The sequence below is a fragment of the Ochotona curzoniae genome, unplaced genomic scaffold, assembly GCF_017591425.1.
Source record: "Ochotona curzoniae isolate NIBS_2020 unplaced genomic scaffold, NIBS_Ocur_1.0 contig_430, whole genome shotgun sequence".
Taxonomy (NCBI): domain Eukaryota; kingdom Metazoa; phylum Chordata; class Mammalia; order Lagomorpha; family Ochotonidae; genus Ochotona; species Ochotona curzoniae.
The window spans coordinates 164,764-185,587 of NW_024466219.1; the positions used below are offsets into that span (position 1 = coordinate 164,764).

General features: G+C 56.1%; 1 protein-coding gene across 3 annotated transcripts in view; it reads left to right on the top strand.

Annotated features, from left to right (window-relative positions):
* Positions 1-4,818: 4,818 nt before the first annotated feature.
* Positions 4,819-20,824, top strand: part of CACNA1E (calcium voltage-gated channel subunit alpha1 E) — a 167,676-nt gene continuing 151,670 nt past the window's right edge. For all 3 annotated transcript variants that reach the window (XM_040985335.1, XM_040985336.1, XM_040985338.1), the window contains exon 1: positions 4,819-5,179. In XM_040985335.1, coding sequence (XP_040841269.1) covers positions 4,914-5,179 — 266 coding nt within the window. In that variant the 5' untranslated portion in view covers positions 4,819-4,913. The remainder of the gene's footprint in view (positions 5,180-20,824) is intronic.

A 20,824-nucleotide genomic window follows, 5' to 3' on the forward strand; every position in this document is an offset into this window, starting at 1 on the left:
GCAGACAGTGCTGGGAGGGAGGGTGGACAGAGGAGGTGGTGCTTGGAGGGTATGGATCCACAGTGACCATAGACAGAGGAGGTGGGTTGGAAAATGTGGCATGATTCACTCAGTAGAGCTAGACTATTTCCTGCCCCCCCAGGAGCAATCACTTACCTGAAGTTAAGTGATCACGTGTCAGGGTGAACAATGCTCTGTGGTTAGACACTGGAGTTTTACAAGTGGAAACTCTGAGGGGATTACAGCAAATCAAGTTTTAAACCCAGGGATCAAGGTGAAGGGGGTGGCATGTTGGAGATTCCATTATGGGCTTGGGATGAGATGGGAGCTGAGGGTGCTGCAGGTGTGACCTGGGCAGGACAGAGTTCACAGGCCAGCAGGTGAATGACAGAGCTCTGGGGCACCCATGTGAGACTGAAATGGAGAGGCAGTGAAGGAATCTGCTGTAAATGGGAGGTGTGGCAACTGGGCATCACCAGGAGGGTCTGGGAGCAAGTGTGTGGAACATACGGGGTGGAGTCGGATGACGGCCAGCTCATGGCTATGATTCAAGCTGGCCTCCAGTCCATCTCCTATAGGAGTGTCGCCTTCATTCTGATGGTTTTATACCAGGTGGGAGGGAGCAGCTGCTCAGCGTGGGAACGAGTGGGCCCAAGAGGCTTTGCTGATCGACAGGTGATGGCGTCATCTGCTGCTAATGCCAACCCAGAACTGTGAGCATGGCAGGGCTGGTGGCCTGTTTGGGCCTACAGGGTCCTCTGGGCAGGGGGTGGAGCCAGTCGAGCTAGTATCCACCCAGGCCCCTGCTGTCACTGAGCTTCTGACAGGCACATTCTCCTTAAGGCTTGCTCAATGAGTGAGTCAGCTCAGAGCCCACCCAAGCCCGGCCCTGGCAGCATAGCTGTGCTGTGTCTTCTGAGTTAGGAGGTAGTGGGGGTGGAGTGGCGGGCGTCCTCTGTCAGCAGCTCCCCTCCCTATTGTGGCCTGAAGAGCTGGGTGTCTCCTGCTGTAGTTGACGGTGGAGGTAAGCAGGGAGCCTTTGTTACCTGGGCCAACAGGGAGGAGACTTTCCCAGGCCTCTGTAGAGGGAAAGGGCTGAGATGGTGGCAGGAAATCTGGTGCCATGGGCACCACCCCCTACTGGGTCCCCTCCCCCCAGGGTCACCTGCAGGGCACCATCCCTCTCTGTGGTGTCCAGGCCAGGGGGAGATTGGGGGCTCCTGAGGGGCCATGCAGAGTATATTGTGTTTGTGAGCCTTAGGGCCATAAGAACAGCCTTGCCTGGATCTGTGATAAAGCTGGCTTTCGGGCTACACAGCCTCATCCTGGCTTTGTCTTAGGCAAGTGGGCATCTACCCCTGCATTCGAGGCCATCACAGGCTACGCTGCTGGACCCTCCCGATGTATGCTGACATGGCCACAGCCACCAGGGATGAACTGCAGAGAGCTAGAGTTGCATGGTGTTCATGGCTGGCAGCCTTGTGCTTGCTGGCTCTGTCTGGGTGGGGGAGGCAGCTTTACTCCTGGGAGCCCAGCCCCTTGGGTGTCTGAGGCTTGAGGCTACGCCTGTGGTAGGGGATGCCCTGTGTGATAGCAGAGCCATTTCTGGTGCTCCCCTGCTCCATGCACTTGCTCCCCTCAGCCCTGGAGCTGCAGATGTAATGTGGTGATTTCCCACCATTGGCACCTAGGAAATGTCATAGATCAGTAGTCTTAGAAATATCTCTAGCAAGGGTTGTGCCTCTGCAGTTAGAGGTGGAGTCACTCAGCATGCTGGATGGGTGCTGCCTTCAGGATGGACATTGCACAGCAGGGAGGCTCTTGCATCTGCGTTGGTGTGGCCAGGGGTCGGGTGAACACCACCCTATTCCCAGGATATTGGCACCCTGTTTGTTGTGAGTGCTCCTGAGGGGCCACTTCCTGGAAAAGGGGCACAAAAGGGGCTGCTCTGTGGTGTGTAATGCCCTCTGAGTACCTGGAAGGTTGGGCTGGGGCAAGGCCTTGGTCTGTTGAGGGAGGTCAGTTTTCAGATGCTTGGGCAGTGGGGTGATATCTCACACAGAGAAGGCCCCAGGCCTCACAGGCTTCTGGAGGAAGCTAGGCTGCCACCTACACTTCTGCCCAGGGCAGTGTGGGCCCCTTGTGCCCACCATTCCTGCCTGCACCTCAGCTGGCTGCTGGAGAGATGGGTGCAGGTGTGAGTCTGTGGTGGTCAGGCCTGAGGGAGGTTTTTGGTGCCTTCCTTGCCGAATCTGTGCTCCCAGGTCCCCACTGGCATGGTAGTGGAATGCAGGGGGGAGTCAGACGCTGCCTAGGCCCTGGACCAGGACAGCAGCACCTCATGAGTGATCACTAGGTGGTGCTCTGTCAGCAGGAAAGCACCCCTTAGGCTGGAAAGCTTTCCCCTTACGCATGGAGGACAGGAGAGGACTCTGGTCATCTTCTGGCCATCGACAGCAGGCTTTTCTTGCGCTACCTGTGGCAGGGTCTGACCACCAGCCAGGTTCATGGGGCTGTAGGCACAGCATTGCCATGGCCTTGTGTTTTCCTGCTGATCAGTGCTCTGGACTCACACACCCTAACCTAAAGGTCGCATAGGTCCTGGACACTTGGGGTTGGAGACCTTCTGGCCCGTGTGGCTTCTTACCAGTGAGGCCCTTCAGAAAATGAACCTGCTCACAGGCCAGTCAGAGCACCGCGGCTCAACTGTGGCAGTGTATTAGCTGCAAACTGTTCAACAGTGCAAGACTCTGTCATGGACAGCTGGATCTTGGACAACCTTTGCCAGTGTGCTGCTGGCCAGGCTGGGTGCCACAGCCTTCATGGTCTGAGGCCCTGGCATGAGCCCCCTCCAGTGCTCTGTGCAGCTCATCGACTCCCAAGTGTGTCTCTACCCCAGCCTCATGTCTGTGACCCTGGCCACTTGGAGTTCCCTCTGGGTCCTTGGTCAGCGACAGCAGCCACCCAGGGAAGATAGGAGAAAAGGGGTGGGTTCTGGGCTTCTGCTGAGTGGGTGCTATTGGAGGGCATGTCTGAGGACCACTCCTGGGGAATAAGGTTAGATACCTGTTTCCCTGGCTGCGACTAGCAGGCTGGCAGCACCCGGGTACCATACAGGCCACACAACCCCTTCACTCAGGAAGAATGCACACCACTGTGTCTTCACATACTTGGTGATCACACTGGCACAGGCAGCTGTCCCAGGAGGTGTTGGTGCTGCGGGCCATGCCTATCCCACGTGGCCCACAGGCTCTCGGTCAGCCAGGCCCCTGTTATGATAGTGGGGACAGGTGGAGGTGAAAAGCCCACCCTATGTCTGGGGATGACCCACCAAAGGGCACACTGGCACCATTCCTTGGGGTTCCGGCACTCTGACACTTCACACTGATGCACTAGGACTCACGTGTCCCTGCCCACACAGGTGTAGGTGGGAACACACCTTCCATGCCTCACCCTCTAGCACCGCCTAGGCTTGATGGCTCACTTGTCCAGGTGGAGGCTGAGGTAGGGCCATGCACGTGCGAGGGGACAGCTGCTGCTCCCAGACTCTGAGTTGCCCATAGGAATGGCAGCTCAGGTCCTGCTTTCCTAGCCTGTGGCCAAACACTGACCTTGTGTTTCTCTTCATTGATAGGGCAGGTTAGAAAAATCCAAGGCTGGGGGTCTGTGGGAGCAGCTACACTTTGCTAGGCTTTAGGAAGGGGTCGCTTTAGCCCAGAACTCACCATCAGGGCTTGTAGTGTGTGGACCTCCAGGCCTGCCCCAGGAGCTGCCCACTGGGTTTCCCTTGGGAGAGACAGGACAGAATCATCTTGGGGGTCCTGGCCCCTGTCTTTCCCACAGGCCTCTACGATGCTTGGTGGCAAGATGGGGTGAAGGTGCCGCCCCTGTTCCTGCAGCCTGGGACAGGCAGATGAGTCCCTGGTGCGGCCGGGCCGGACTCCCTCCAGGGCGCCGCGTGAGGACGGGCGCCAGGGACCCTGCTCTGCAGCTAGGAGCCGAGAGCGCGCGCGCGCGTGTGCGCCCCCGCGGCCCGCTCCGCTGCGGAGACTGCGCCGCGCCGCCAACTGCGCCCGCCCAGCTATTCAGCTCTTTTGGCCAGGGCGACCCCTCCTCCGGCCTCTGCAGAGGCGGCAGCTACCCCGTCATCGGGCATCCGCCTCCGCGCGCAGGAGCCGCCCCCGCCACGCGCACGGTGCACCTCTGCGTTGCGCTCGCCCTCGCCCGCCGCCTCTGCGCCCGCGCGGGAGAGAGGCGCCGCCAGCACGGAAGGGAGGGCGGAGGAGGGGAGTCTAGTCCTCCGGCTCGGGCTGCACCTGTTTCTCCGGGCTGGGAGGTCCCGGCCCGGCTGCCTTGCGCGAGAGGCAGGAGCGGCTGCCCGGCTTCGCTGACTCTGGACACGACTCAACTTGTCTCTCAAGCGCAGGGGTCGGGAAGGCAAGCGGTCGTCACTCTCCGGTGGGATCAACCCCTTATTTGGATATTTGGGCGTTGCAGTCGCGCAGGATCCTCAGCGGCACGCTCCTTCCCAGCCTCGCCAACCTTCGCATGCGTCGGCTCTTGCAGCCGCAGCACCGAGCCTCGGCAGTGGAATTTCTTGGATGGACTCGCCCTAGCCGCGGCCTCGGCTTTTCCTTTTCCAAGTTCTTTTGTTTTCGCCCCTCCCCCACCGCACTCGCCCCTCTCGCTGACCGGCTCCGCACCAGCCCTAGCCGAGCAGGTGCTGAGCACAGTCCACCCCGCGCGCCCAGCTTCTGCCCAAGCCCCACACGCCATCCGCGCTCTTAGTGCGCTCCGGAGCGACAGCCGGTGTTCGACGGCGGGCAGTGGGGCTTCAGGAGCCTGGGCCGCGCGTTCCTCCCTGCCTGCGCCGGCCGCAGTCACCTGTGTGTCTCTTGTGTTTGAACTTCAGGATGGCTCGTTTTGGGGAGGCAGCCGTCGGCAGGCCTGGCTCCGGCGAGGGAGACTCCGACCAGAGCAGGAACCGGCCAGAAACGCCTGTGCCAGCCTCGGGTTCTGCGGCCGCCTACAAGCAGTCGAAAGCGCAGAGGGCGCGCACTATGGCCCTGTACAACCCGATCCCCGTCCGTCAAAACTGCTTCACGGTGAACAGATCCCTGTTTATCTTTGGCGAGGACAACGTTGTCAGGAAGTACGCCAAGAAGCTCATCGACTGGCCATATCCTTTCTCCACTCCCCACCCCAGCCCTGCCCCAGCCCTGCCCCAAGCCCTTCCTCCCCTGGGAGGAACCTCTGGTGGGGAATGCGTTGCCCACCTGTTCTGGGGCTCCAGCCTTCGCTCTTGGTGGGAGCTGCATCTCAGGGCCAACTAGGCTGTTGGGACGACGGGGCCTTAGTGTTGCTCAAGGTAAGACTTTGCTTGCTCTGTGTGTAGACCTGCAGTGTCCTGGGAGCTGCCCCTTGCTGGGCTCACTGCCTCACCTCCTTCCAGGTTGTCTGTCCCCCAGCTTGGGTGAGCACTCTCACAAGGTTTTCTTGGATGATCAGCGTTTCTTTTCCTGCCTCTGAGGCAGTGCCTCTCAATCCCTTTCAGCTGGAGCAGGAGACACCTGTGCTGCCTGAGGCAGGTGGGGGAGGGTAGGGGTGTCGTCTGGCTGGCCTGCAGCCCTGAGCACTGCACAGGTGGAGTCCAAGTTTGGGATGACCAGGAAGAAAGAAGTGCAGTGGCTGGGGGAGTGTGCTTCTTGGTGCATTGGCCCCCCTCCCCTTAGCCTTGGGTTTGGTCCCCTGCCCTTAAGGACCCTGGCTGATGTCCCCAAGCCCAGGGGCCAGGTTGAGCTGCCAGCTTGCGTTTGCCAGGAGAGGGTGAGGGGTGAAGCCTGCCTATCTACAGCTGCTGGTGGAGAGCTGGTGGGGTGTCTGAGGGAGGGGCCCACAGAACTCTTCCCTGCAGGCTTGGCCAGGTGTGTCTGGGGTAGGTGCTCTTAACTAAGAATCATGCTAGGGCTTGGGGATGCAGAGGAAAGTGATGGGGTGGAGTGGTGTTAAAGATAGTGTGGCAGGGGGCCAAGTAGGGAGGATTCTTGCAAACAGCCCTGCCAGGAGACCCCTCCTCACATCCCCTCAGACCCTGACCTTCCCCTGGTCTCCTGGGTCTCAGGTGTCAGCCAGGCACATGGCTTGCTTTCCCAGGGCCTGGGCACCTCCTTCCCTCCCCCATCCCCTTCCCACCCTGGCCTTCCCTCCTTCCCTCCTCCATGGCTCCCTGTTCCAGCTGCATGGTGATTGGCTGACGCCTGGTGCTTCCAGGGAACATCTCTACGCAGATCTCCCTGCTGCGGAGTGCACCCTCCCACCCTCCTGCCGCCACCCTGCAGTGCCTCAGTCTCATGTAGGTTGGGGGCTCCCTGGGGGAAGGGGAACAGGGGAGAGATTGGCACCTGCAGTCATGCCTGCTGCCCCCACAGGGCAGAGCTCCCCTTCCTGAGCCCTACCCTGGTGGAGATCTGCCATTCTCCCAGCTTCCCTCCTCCCCTCCTCTGTGTTGCCCTTCCCCCTCCCCCCACGCCTCCAGACAAGTTCCTTACAGAGGGTTACTTGGGTGGCCAGGGTGCAGCCGCTATAAGCACCTGGGACAGTGCTGCAGGCTGGCCAGGAGCCTCCGCAGGGGCTCCTGGGAGGCGGGCTGCTCCTTCCTGCTGTAGCGCCACTAGCCTTGAGACTTGCTCCTTCCTGTCTTGTGTCTGGAGAGGCCTCGGAGGGGCTGGCCTAGGCTCTGTGCTCAGGGACTTCGGCAGAGGTGATCCATGGCAGGGCCTGTTACAGTTCTGCAGCGTGGGAAATATGTAGTCAGTTGGGATTGTGTTCCGTCTGGAAGTGACCGCCTGCAAACACACGTGGCTGTTGCCTTTGCTCTTCCCCAGAAGTACATCCCGGTTCCTATGCCCACCACTGGCCTTCCTAACCTCTGGCCGCCTAAAGTGTCTTGCATTTTCTCCCTGGCTCAGACACTGGCTCCTTGCCACCATCTGTGAAATGAGGGTGACCCTGAGCCCCTGGGAGAATTGGATGAGTTAATGTACAACAACGAGCAGTGGGGAGCTGTTCTTCTGCCAGGGTCCATTTGAGTATGTATGACATCATCATGGGCCTCATGAAGAGATCATCCATTTGAGCATGTATGACATCATCGTGGGCTGCTTGAAAGAGCAGCTTGGAAATTAGCCTGCTGTTGATGTACTGACTTTGAGTCCTGCCCATGCTAGCTAGCCTTGGCATGGCCAGGCCAAAGAATGGCACAGGCCTCATACGCCCATGTGCTGGACACTCTCCACCCCTGCTTGAGAGCAGTACCCAGCCACCAGGCATCTGCTGGCATCAGGATCAGAGTCCTTCTGAAGCGGCAGCGCCCTGGAGGGAGGGGTCAGAGAGGCTAGAATTGGCATCGCTCAGTGTCCAGGTCCTGAGCCCACCCCCAGACTGAGGAGTCAGACTGTGTTTCCATGAAGTCCCTAGATGTTGGCGGATAGGCTGCAGTGTAGGCAGCTCTTCCTCCCTGCTCTTTGTGAGCCCAGGGATGTGGGCCTGACCTTGGTGCACACCTGAACATGGGTGGTGGCTTGTGGGTTGGCTTTGCCTGCAGCTTTGATTGCATTTGAGACTCAGGCTCACAGCTTGTAGAGGCTGCTGTGGCCCCAAACCTCCTGAGACCAGGGACTGGGAACCAAGCATGGGGAGAATGTGTCCTCTGTATTCTGGCCTGTGCCTCCTCTAACTATGTGGGTCTGAAAAGATGCGTGAAGTACAGGAATAATGTAGGTGATGCTTTGTAAGGCTGGCCCTGTAGTTATGTGTAGGGTAGCATGGGTCTTACAGCAAGAAATGCCCAGGGTAGGTAGCCTGCATTATCAGGCCCGCAGTCCGCTCCAAAGGAGTTTCAGTTTTCTTGGAAGCTGCATCTGCCTGGGGAGGTGATTTTATTCTCTTGTGCTGCTCTTTGCTGCAGTGGGCACCGTAACCTACTAGAACATGCTCCTCTGACTTAAAATGTGGTATTACTTTTGTTTCTGTTCCCTTGTTTCTTGCTCAACTGGTGGGTCCAAAGGAAGGACTTTCTCCCCAGGCAGCATGTGGTCAGGCACTGTCCCCATTGTCACTGGTGTGAGCTTTCCCCAGTTTTCCTGGTGTCTGTGTTCTCACATAGTGACCTTGTGGACTTGGGCCTTTCTGAGCAGGTAGCAGAAGGGGAGTATCCTGTAGGTGAGTCTAGGCCATGTCCCATTGGGTCCTCCCAGCTGGAAGCAGGAGCACCATGTGGAAATGCAGCTGAGTTTATAGCCTCGAGTGGACCCCATGCGGACCACTTGTTGCAGAGTTTCCTCATGGTCCTGGGGTCGGAGGGGGATGTGTCTTGTGTGGAAGGCCAATCATGGAGGATTTGGGTGGCAAGTACTGGGAGTCTCAGTTCCCAGAGCTTCCATTTGGACCCTGTCTTCTCCTATGTTGGCTGTCTCTGAACACACAGAAGCTTGCAGGACTACAGCCAGGTGCTGGTAAGGATTTGAGGTGGCTCCCGAGGGCCGTAAGTCAGGCTGCCTTGGACAGATGGGTCCAGAAACTCTCTTTGTGTTCCCTGTGTCCCGGGTCATGGCCCATTGTGGGCAGCTGGCACCCACAACTGCATCTGCTGGGGCTCCTGGGACAGCCTCCTGTCACGTGGCTTAAGATCTTTGCAGTCAGGGTGCAGCTTGGGAGGCAAGCTGGAGACAAATCTTTGGGATAGGTGTTTTCCCCTGTGCCCACAGTAGATGCTAGGAGAGGGGTAATAAGAATAGGCTTATTCTGTCCTTTGAAAGATCCACATTCTGTAATTACTGGCTCCATCCAGAATCACTCACATCTTTGCAGCTGTTGCTGCACAAAATCAGGGTGTTTCTGCTGCTTGCTTTTACTCTGTAGAATCCCCTCATTCTGTTTAATCTTCACGGTCATAGTTGGAATAGAGCTGGACCAGGGCTTGCTAACTGGCCACATTGGAGCAGCACCTGCATCTCCCTGTGCTATGTGATGGCTGAGCTCACCTGCCTATGGGTCCTTGAGCGGTCACACCACAGCCACATGACAAAAAATGAGAGACCTAGGCAGGCCTGGCCCTGCATTTGCCATCTACCACCTTTCATCACACTCCCCAGATTCCCTTTTGTTGTGAATAATGCATCACACACATGGGACTCCTGGGCAGTCAGGAGGGAAAGGTTGTCTGTCTGCCCCTGGGGTGAGACCTTATGTATCTTTTTCTCAGGTTCTTTGGGCTGGGAGACACAGCTACTTCTTGCCTGACATCCTTGGTCTCCTCACTGAGGGAGTGGCCGTTGTCCCTGCTCCAAGGACTAACTCAGTAAAGTAGAAGGCCCTATCTGGTTCTCATACAGGGGAAGGATGACCCACTGAGTTGAGAAGGGGCTCTGTACTCCTCTCTTTCCAGTGGGCATTCGGGATTGTTGGAAAGTGGTTGCAGGAAGTAGGCCCCCAAATTAGTGTGCTGACCTGCCTCCACCCAGTGTGGCAGGGCTGCCAGGCTTGGCGCAGCACACAGTGCAACATCAGGGTTTTTTTTTTTTTAAACTTTTTGAAGATTTATTCCTTATTTATTTGAAAACCAGAGTTGTAGAGAGAGGGAGAAGTAGAGGGAGAACTTCCATCCACTGGTTCACTCTGCAAATGGCTATAACAGCTGAGGCTGGCTTGGCCAGACTGATGCCAGGAGCCTGGCACTCCATCCGAGTCTCCCACGTGGGTGCAGGGGCCCAAGGACATGAGCCATCCTGATGTTTTCCAGGTGCCTTAATAGGAACTGGATGCCCATGTGGAATGGGCCACTCTCGTGGGCCAGCCCCTCAGCATCAGTGTTGGACCAGAAGAGACAGTGTGGGTCTGGTATACGCCGGGCTCCATAGGCAGAAACTTCTGGGCCTGTGCTGTGATAGGACTGAAAGGGGTTTTCGTAAGCTTCCATGTCCTGAACCTTGGCCAGTCTTTGAGCTTGGAACGTCCCTGTCTCTGGGAATTGTGCTCGGGCAGGCTTGGGGACAGTGGAGCTGAAGCAGGGAGTGCTCATCATTCCAGATATCCTGGCAGAGCAGGGGATCTGGCTTGAGAGGGGCTCCTTGTACTTTAAGCTCTACGTTTGTGGAGCAGACGGGATCGTGAGCAAGTATAGCCCAGGAGCAGGGTGGTGGCTGTGGCCTCCTATTTGCTGCTTGCTCCTCGACTTTCTGCTGTGGGTAGTAGTTGGAGTTGCAGCTCCACTCTGGTGACAGGGCCTTTGTGTTGGCTGCACTGGGCTGCTGTACTCCCTCCACCTCTAGACAAAGGCGGGCTGCAGCCCTGGACGTATGTCCAGGTTTTCTGGGTCTCATGTCCTGCAATGGGCTGACTTTGAGAGGATACGGGATGTGGCTGGATGTCAGGAAGCAGATAAAAGGAGACATGGGCTGGCTGTGTTGTGGATGAGGCTGTGCATTGAGGGGCCCACTCATGTCTATGTACCCTGGTATCCAGCTTGGCTTTGCAAGCTTCCTGTGCCTTGTTCTTGGCTTTTGCACCGGTATCTCACATGGCAACTCAGGAACAGGATGTGTGAAGCAGTTTCCTACAGCCTAGACACATGTGGCAGTGCCCAGCTGGGTGGTGCTGAGTGGCATGTTGCTGTCACCAGCAGCTGTGCCGTGGCTCACTCAGGCACCTTCCATGGCTGGTTCATGGCACCCCAACCTTCAGTTACAGGTTAGTTCTGATGTAGTTCTTGACACAGTCCTCCTGCTGCTGACCTCTCTACCTGGCAGTGCCCTGGATGGGGGCTGTGGATGGTGCCCCGCTGTCCCTTCTTTCAGGTGCCAGCCTAGAGCCCTGTGGCTACCTGAGGCCTGCTGTCTGCATCAAGAGAGTGGGGTTTCTCCACCGTGTGTAGGATGCAGTGGGTGTCGGGTGGCATGGGGTGTTAGCTGATAGCTGGCTCTGTGGGCTTTGAGTGAGGGCTGCTTGCTCTCTGGCTGTATCATGGTGCTGGCCCAGAACAAGCCTTGGGAGAGCTTCTGCTGGATGATCTAGAATGGTGTTGATTACTGGGGTTTCATGGGTGTCAGAAAGTGTCTACCACAGACATGTGGCCCTGTGGGATCCTCTGTGGCCCCAGCAGGGGCAGGGGCTAGGTGGTTCAGGTCAGCACATGGGAATAAGGCACTAGCCTCTCAGCTTTGCTGTGTGCAGCTCCAGCTTCTGTTTCTGAGTTGCAGAGATTGACACTGCTCTGCTGAGGGCTGTGAGCAGTGTGGATCAGACTTTCCAGGATGGCTCCCAGGCACCCCTGAGCATTTGGTCCGTGCTGTTTAATCCTGCGGTCCTCATGGCTTTGCAAATGATCATCTGTATTGATTAGGATAGACATGTGTTGCTTCTTTGGTTACTGTAGGACTGCGAAGTGCAACTTGGTGTGCCAAGATGTGTAGAGCAAAATCACTCTGTGGGAAGGAGATTGGTGGCTGCCAGACTTTAGATTTCCTGGGTTCGTTGGCCGGCTATGCACCTTCTGCAGCTGTTGTGGGCAGTGTGGTGGTGGGGTCAGAGGACACCTCTCTAAGCACCGTGACCTGTCTGACTTGACTGTCTCTGCTGCTTGGTGTCCTTGCTCCTTTTCCTGGGCCATGGCTGGGGAATGCCACAGCTGCCCAGTTGCAGGCTTGGAGTTCTGACCCTAGAAGGACTCTCCAGAGGGATTTCATTTTCCTTTTGTGTTGGAATCACAGACCCTATTGAGATCTGCCCGGAAGTACATCCACTATTTTGTGCTCAGTGCATGAGCCACAGCAGAAGCACCTCATAGGCTGCAAGTCCACCCTCCTGGACTCTAGGCCATCAGAGTAATAGCTCCCAGTCTGACACAGAGCCCTTGGGCTAGAGCTGCAGGCCATACAAGTAGCTCTGTGAAAAGACACAGGGAGGGTCACACATGGGGTCTCCCAGTGCACTCCAGTTGGTGGACCCAATGCAACTCCCCCAGGGCCAGGTTGGTCCTGAAAGGCAGGCAGTTGTGGGGCTCCATGCATGCCCCACTACCTGACTCTTCTTTCTGCTCCCATTTCAGCACTGTAAACACCCAGGTGTGACCCTGTGCTGCCACGGGCCCAGTGCCATTGATAGCCACAGCCACTAGAGGTGATTGCTGCAGAACCCCAGGCCACATGTGGCCCACAGGCACTTGGTGTGCACTGAAGGTAACCAGAATTCAGTTTTGAATTCTGTTATATGAAATCCCATTTATGTGGCCAGCAGCTGCTGCATGGGAGGAGTGGTGGCTTAGGAAGGAAGATTTCCCAGGGGCCAGGTCTGTGGGCAGCTCTATTACCTGGTCATGTGTCATCTGTGTGGGGTGTGGGTTCCGAGGCCTCAGCCGGACATGGCCTCACTGCTGTGTCTTCAGCCCCCATAGTGTGGCCTGCTGCTCCTTGAAGATCCATCCTCTTCCATTCCTTTACACAAGTTGCTGCTCCTGCCCTCACTCAGGGCCTTCCTCCTTCTGTGAAGCCCTCCTTGATTTCTCTTGACAGAATTAGACACCCCCCCACTGCCCCAGTCCGGGGGCTCCCATATGGCACCTTGTTTATGGCTGTTGTAATGTACTTACCACGTGGCTTCAGTGTTGGTTTAAAATCCCTGCTTAGAACATAAGCATAGAACAGTGCTTATTAACATTGGCATTTAACACATTTGTTTCAATTAAAATACTTTTAAAAGTTTTTTTTTTTTTTAAGAAGTGGCATTCTGTTTCTGACTCAGCTCATTGCTGTAGCCGGCAGAAGCCCTAGATCTTCTCCCAGGACTCACTCTGTTCTCAGGCTCATTTTCAATCCTAGCTCCTTCAGAATCTTTGAACAAATTCCTCTGGCTGTGTCTCAAGCATGTTGTATCAGCTTGCTTTCACTCCAACAGTCCTTCCTTGGATACTGTTTGAGAAGGGACAGGAATAGCCCAGACAGTGTGCTTACACAAACCAACAGTCCCCTGAGACAAAAGTCGCCTGTTTGAAACAGGGGATTGTTGAGGCCAGAGCAGGTCACGTCCCTGGCCTGAGGTTGTCCCCAGGGGCTCAAGGCCAGGGGTCCAACCCCCCACATCTCCATGATGTCCACATGAGGTGCTGTCTGGGCTCTGCTGTTCAGTGGGATGGCATATATCCTATGTTTACACATGCCTTATGAGCTTGTGCTTACATATTACCTCTGATGGCTGAAAAGTGGGGCTAGAATGGGTTCCCCATGCTGCTGGTCTCTGGGGTCGCAGACCTGTTCCTGTCAACGTTCAGCATTCCTCATCTGGGACCCTGACTTTGGTGTTTCTCCATTCTGTCTGTCAGAGGACTGTGGGCCTGGCCTTATCTCTTGCTTGGCTAGATCAGTGTATGTCCACAGCTGTTTATGCCAGATTCAAGCTAGGACCCAGCATCCTGCTTCTTCTGGTAGCCACATTGGGTGCTGTTTTTGGAGACTCACACCATGCCTGTTCCATGGCCCAGGGTCCAGGCTGGCCTGGTGTTGGAGCATGGTCTCAGCCTCACTCCTAGCTTTATCAGGCAGCCAGCCTCTGCACACCAGGCCTGTCTCCCTTTGGTGAACCTCTCATTCTGCAACTGAGCTTCTCCTTCCTGGGTTCCACCAACCATCAGCTGAAGCTGACTTGACACTGCCAAGCATTGGCACGGCTGAGGTGGGCGTGGCTCCCACTTCATGTCCTGAGAGCCCCTTGTGAAGCTAACCTGAGCTGTCCTGTCTACTGACCTCATCCTCTGCTGGTCAGTGCTGGGTGTGGGACCTCCTCCTGTGCAGGTCAGTGTGGGTGTGCAGAGCTTGTCCTGTGCGGGGTCAGTGCTGGGAGTGGTGGTAGTGCTGCTATACCTAGTAGTGACCATGTCCTCAGTGCCTCCTATGGACCCTGGCCTCTCTTGGTGGCCATCGTAGAAGGTCTGGGGTCCTATTTTCTACATTCACAGCAGTGTTTGAGGTGTGGTATCCTCACTCATTGCCTGAGAACGCACCCAGGAGAGCTGAGGCTGGGACCTGAGTCTGTGCTTGAGCCACTGCAGAGGGTGGCCTTTCTTAAGCCATTCTCTTTTCTCTCTTCTGGCAGCTGTCTTTACATCTTAGAGACCAGCATCAACACCTGCCTGCCTCTGCATTTTCCCGCTCACATCTCGGTTTACAATCCCCAAAGTCATCTTCAGGATAGCAGGAGGCAGGCCTTCCCATTCTGTATGAAAGCAGGGATCAGCAGCCTTGTTGCCTTTGGTGGACTTTGAGCTGGCCTGATGAGTGCCCATGGACAGGGTCCATCCCGGCATCCCAGCCTGGCCTCTGGTGGCTGGAGAACTGCGCACTGGACTTTTGGGCACTTGGCCTAGGTTCCATCAGGCTAAAGCTCCAGAAGTCAGTCATGGATAAAGGAGCCCCTATGAGCTATTATGCTATTACAGATTTTCTGCATGGACAGGACACTTTCCTGTGTGTAGTGGTGGGTGCTGGTGGACGGGGTGGGGGAGCAGAGAATTAAGATCCCCCGCCCGAATCTGGGAGCCAGGCAGGAGACCCAGAGGAGACTTGGGAATGAAGTGGGCTCCTTCCTACTGGCTGGGAGTGATGTGTGTGGAGGTTTGCATTTGCGCAATCACAGAGCCATATGGATGAGCAGAGAGGGAGGCGTTTCCTGGGGACTCGGGGATGTGGGCTTGTCTGGGGGTGGGGTGGGATGGGCAGGATGGTAGCCCATGGGGCAATGTCCCTGGTGGTATCCGTCTCGGGATCACTATCTGTGAGGAGGGGGCTTCATTGAGAAACGTCTTTGTGGGATGACTGCTGAGTGGCAGATGCCCACCCTGAATGACAGGCTGTGTAAGACTGTGTGAGTGACACAGGGACCAGCAGACAGATGAGGAGCAAAGCTGTGGAGTAGCTTCTAGAAAATTCGTTGAGCCAGTGTAAGCTCGCCCCTCTGCAAGGGCTGTGACTTTCATTTCACTGCTGCCGTCATGTGTCTGCATTGTGGTTTGGCAACACCCCAGAGCAGGTAGCGCAGGACCCCTGGGGTACGCAGAGGGAGCTGAGCTGGCTGGAGCCCAGTGTGTGGGCACTGCCCTTGCAGCCTCTCAGGTATGTGCCACTGCTCTTTGACAACTGCAAGAGGACATGGTGATGCCTTTGAGAGCTGGTCTCTCCCTCGCGCCCTTCCCCAGCACAGTATGTGTCAGGGCCATGCCTTGAGTGCATGCTGTACTCTGTGACACCTGTGGGTGTAGGAGGCCTCAGGGTGGGGGTGGGGCAGAGACCTGGCCTATCATGCTGGCCCCAGTGACACAGCCAAGGTCTTTCTCTGCCTTGGAGGTGAGTCTTGCTTAGAACCCTGGAGTCTTGCAGTCTGGCCTTCCCATCAGCTGTAGCTTGGAAAGTGTTGAGGAGCATTCCAATGCTATGGTGCGAGTTTTTCTTCTTTCTATGCTCTCTGTGGGGTCTGTGGCTTCGGCTATGGAATGCAGGTGGTGGCTCCTGTGCCCTGTTCTCACACATTCCCCACCCCATGCTTCTGCCTGCAAGGCCTTTAAAGTGCAGCCGAGTGGTGGAAGTTGCAGGACATACTGCCCTGCCCGGAGGGGCAGGTATGGGCAGAATCTGAGGCTCCACCATCAGTCTGACAAGGCATCTTTACACCCTGTGTGTGTCTGTGTGTGGACCATGCCTGTTGTCCAGGACTCAAGTTGCAGGCTGTGACACCTGCGACATCCTCAGGTGGCTTTGTGTGGCCGTCCTCTCTGCCTTGTCCTCTCCTGCACTCCCTGTTGGTGCTGCTGAGTTCTACGGTGTTGGTGACAGTGCAGCAGCAGGGCCTGCTCCTCCATCTGCTGTGCTCTGCCCTCTGCTCTCCAGAGGGTCCTTTGCAGGAAGCTACCCCTTGCAGAGCCAGTGGGAATGGGGAGCCAAGAACTGGAGCATGGCTACCGCAGCTGTGCCCAAAGCCTCATGAGGTGAGGCTCTGAGAGGGAGTGAGGGCCCTCCCTTCATCACAGGAACAACAGAGTTGTGCTCTCCAGGGGCGTCAGACAGTGGGTAAGTGCCCCCCTCAGGTCCTGGGCCTGCCTTGTCAGCTGCATGCTTTCTTAGAGCGAGGGGCAAGTGAGAGGTTACCTCAGCAAATAGGCCCTTCCTTTGAGCCCCTCTTTCTCTGAGCATCCCCTTCTTTTGAGCCCCTCTTCCTCTGAGCCCTCCCCCTTTCTTTGAGGCCCTCCAGACCCTTCCTCTGAAGGATCTTCCTCCACCTCACCCAAGCTCAGCAACCAGGGTCTCTTATTGTTACTGTGGCAACAGCTTCCTGAATCTTAGGGTTGTGAGCCTGGAAGGTTGGGCCCTCCTGACTTGTGTCAATGTAGAACCAGTGCTCTTGGAACAGGGGCAGGACCCTAGGGGGCTCTTGGTTCTCACTTTTGTGCCTGGGATTCTCCTTTATTTGGTGATTGTTGCCCTATATTTGAGGTGGTTTCCAGCAGCAGGAACAGGTTCTGTGGCTTTGCTGGTTTCCTGGGCTGTGCCCAGGGCAGGCATGGTGTGCGGGGGGAGATGCCCCTGTGCCATATGGCGCAGCAGCTCGAATTAGAATTAGAGCTAGCTGCTCTAATTCTGATTCAGCTCCTTGCTGATGTGCCTGGGATGGCAGAAGGGACGACTCGAGTGCTTGAGCCGCACCATTTGTGTGGGAGACAAGGATGTTGTATCTGGCTGTGGCTGACCCAGCCCTGCCTGTTGCAGGCATCTGTGGGGTGAACCAGCAAATGGAAGATCTCTCTTTCTCTCTCACTTTCATACTCTCTCAGTATTTCTCTATGCTCACACTCCAACACTCTCCAATTCTCTCTCACACTCACTCTGCCTTCCAAAGAAATTTAAAGCAGAATATCAATGCTCTGAACACCGCATCTCTGAACTGCGGCCTGCACTTGCTGAGGCATTTCAGGAATTGTCCACTCACACCCTTTGTTTCCAGTTGTTGGGTCACCTGCACAGTGACCAAGGCCTGGACCTGCAGTTCTGGCTCAGTGTTCAGGTGCAAAGGGGCCCCTACTGAGTCAGCTCCCATTTCTACAGACTGCACTGTTTCTCAGCTGATTTCTCTCCATCCTCCTGGGATGGAGGAGGGGGACAGAGACAGTGAGATTGTCATGCTTCTTTGAGTTAGCAGAGCTGCCTTCTGCCCTGGGGAGCTGCCCTCTGGGACGAGTGCGATGTCCACATGTCTTCGACATTTTTGGCTGGACCCTGTGCGAGTGCCTGGACTCCTTGCTGTTGTTTCTTCTGGGCTGGTTAATGCATTGTCCACAGCTTTCCAGGCACCGTGGTGATCCCAGGCACTTGGGACACATGCTGGGTGTGCTGGCCTGTCTCATTCCTCCTTGGAGACCCCCGACACACCCAGACCTCACATTCAGTGATGTCAGGTTGCTAGCCTGAGCTTGGCCTCAGAGAGTAGAGTCTCAACCAGAACCTAGGAGATGCGTGTGTCCTGGCTTTGGCCCCTGCAGTGAAGCTGTCAGAAGTGGTCTGTGCCCTGAGTTAACCCCCCATATGCTATTTTTCATGAGGTCTGTATGCTCAGCTTCAGTCTCTGACCATTGAGGCCCTCTTCGGTGTCCACTGGGCATCCATCCTGCTGTTGCCCCCAGGCCAGGGTACACGGGAGTACTGTTCACAGCTCACACTTGGCTTGCTCCAGCTAATAAGGATGTCATTGCTGCAGCAGTCTTGTGGCTTTCCCACAACTCTTTGAATTTCCTTGGCTCTCCCCTCTCTCTGGCAGTGTCCAGTGCTCACCTGCCTGTTGACAGCAAGTGTCAACAATGTCCAGTCATGCAGCGACAGCACCCAGCTGCCTGTCCCGTAGCAGTTGGGCTTAGAGCATCCAGAGCTGACCTCAGTATTGGTTCAGCAAGCGGCACAAATGAGCACAGCTGCCTGGAGGCCTTGAAGAGGGGTGTACTGTGTTCTGAAGGCCTTGGGATTGGGAGGCAGCCTCACAACCCATGTGAAGAGAGTAGTTCCGGGACCCTGGGCATTGAGTCGCTGAGCTTGTCTTCTTCTCTGCAGTCTGGGGTTCCTCTGCCCCTTGGTGATTGTTCAGCCCCACTTCCCTGTCTCTGCCATGGTGAAAGCTTCAAGGGTAGGTTAGAGGGCCCCACCATTCTGACAAGCTGGAGGAGTGCGTCTGCACTTGACATCACCTGTCAGGGGTGTGCCTGGGCAGAGGCAGTATTGTCATGGCAATGGCAGGTTGCATCTGCCACCATGGAAACCAAAGAAAACACAGATGTGAAGGCTGGCAGGCACGTGATGCACTTTTGTTTTAAAAAAAGAAAAGGGGCTTGGTTTTTCAGTCTGACTTATTCTTTCAGAGGAGATTGGGAGGTTAGTAGGAAGAGGGTAATATGGAGAATATGCCTGTCTCCTGGCCACCAGCAGTGGGCCTGTCCTGTATGGTGTAGTGTCTCTCAGCATCTGTGGGCCAGGACTGCCGTGCCACCTGCAGTGTGGAGAAGCACAGAGTGCAGCCCTCCTGTTCTGTGGGATCCTGAGCGGGTGCTGGTCCTGAAGGACATGCCTGCTCTGGCAGGGTACTGGGAGATCTGCTGGGGTTGGGGTTTGATGTGTGCATCCATCTGCCTCTTGGGAGTGATGCCTGCTCCTGGGACAGATGTGTTTCAATGAGGAGCTTGAGCTCACCATGCTGTGCTGGCTCTGGAGGAGGCAGCACTGGCTGTCCCAGTCCTGCCCCGCTGTGCTTGGCCCAGGCTGTGGGTGTGACTAATTCCCTTTAAGCTACCATGAGGAGGCACACACCTGGGCCTGGAACCCCTGGATTCTGGGTCTGGATTTGCATCCAGGAAGGCTCTGAACCAGACATCTTTGTCCTGAGAGTCCACGGTTATAATTTCCCTGTAAATTCTTTTGGAGGTGACCTATTGCTGTCCACCTGGAGAGTGAGCTGACATAGCGGGTGCCTTGGGAGATAGCAGCATGTGTGATGCACTTCTGCTCGTAGGTTAGGGTTAAGATGTAAGCCCCTGCTGGGACTGTGGGCTCTGTTAGGCCCCTTAAGAGTTTCCAGGGAGGCCTGGGTGTTCACAGGCTACTCCCAAAAGTATACTGGGTTGAAGCAGGAGCACGCAGAGTGTCCTTGTGGCTGTCTGTCCCAGGGCCCTTGCTCCTGGAGCTGGTCTGTTGCCTTAGGTGGTCTGGGACAGGCTGTGGGAGAGATGGCTTCTGGAAATAACAGAGTACATGTCCCCCAGGGCACCTTACATCTGCAGTATGGGACCTTCTTCCCAGGCCTGAGTCCTTCAGACCCAATCCTCAGCAGAGGGAACAGACTGGCCAGTGGTGCAGGTCCACCTTCTTGCTTGCCTGTGCTTAAGAAGGAAAGGGACAGGGGTCAGGTGCAAAGGCTGCACACCACCGAGCCCGTTGCCAAGGAAACAGGACGATGTAGGAAGGAAGGAGCCCTGGGAAAAGGAGATAAATCAATAAGGGAGCCTATTTTTACCATTTTCCTAATGACTGTCTTGAGCTGCTAGAGACAGGAAGGGAGAGCTACAGGTCCTCTGCCAGGGCTAACCTGGGGTTTGGGGAGGTCCTGGAGCCAGAGGTGGGGGAGGTGCAGCTCAGGGCATCCCCTGGCCGTCCCTCACCTGGGTCCTTTGTTTCCATTGGCTTGGTCTTCATGGGTCTTGTGTTCCCCAGTGGTTGGTCTGCTGATTCCAACCAGTGGCAGCTGAACATTTCTCTACCGAGACAGTGGCAGTCATGCCAACAATGCTGTTGGGCTGAGGTAAGCCCTGCCCTCTCCCAGTGGCTCACTGTCCTCCCAGCGAGTTGTCTGTGCCCAAAGAGTCGAGACAGAGGGCTTGTGAGGGTCTGTTGTGGGGCCAAGCAAGATCATCGTGAGCCCTGCCTTGGGCTCTCCTTGACCATGGCTGATGCTCTGGGCATGCTGGTTGTGAAGCTGGGCACCAGGTAGGGCGAAGGGGATAGGTAGCACCTTGACCCGGCTTGGCGAGCTCTGTTCATCCAAGACCTGCAAACAATAGGAGGGAGGAGCTAAGATATCCAGATGTCCAGGTCTGTTCCTGGTGCAAGTTCAGAAAGGGCCTGGGAGGTGAATATACCGAGGGCTGTGCTGGGCCCAGTGGGACTGCTGCTGCTGTCAGCTGGTATTGGCCCAGACCTGCTCGTCTAGCCACAGGGGCACAGGCTGTCCTGCTGCAGGCATTTCCATGTCAGACTTTCTCAGTTTCTGCCTAAGGGACAAAGGGCTGCCTCTTCCAGCCACAGGATGGCATCTGGCAGCAGATAGGAGTCTGCTGGCTTTGAGGAGCACCAGCTGCCCATCACAGGGAGCTTGGTGCAGCAGCACCCAGGGTCAAGAACTGTCCTTTCTTCTGTCCTCAGAGTCTGGCTGTGGTGACCAGCCTTAGCTTACCAGACCTCAGGCTTGCACCTGGACACTCTAGGCTAGTTAAGATTCAGAGTCGTAGTGGGGAGCTCTAGAGAGAACTTACCTGGTTGGGAAAATACAGCTGTATATTGCGGGGGTGGCTGTATATAATTGTGTATGTTCATGTGTGTGTGTGTGTGTGTGTGTGTGTGTGTGTGTGTGTGTGTGGTGTGTGTGCTGTGCATGGGATCACTGCATGAATTGTGTGTGTTCAGGTGTATGTGTGCTCTGTAGAACACTATATATAATTCATGTGTATGTGAGCTGTGTGTGTGTGTGCTCT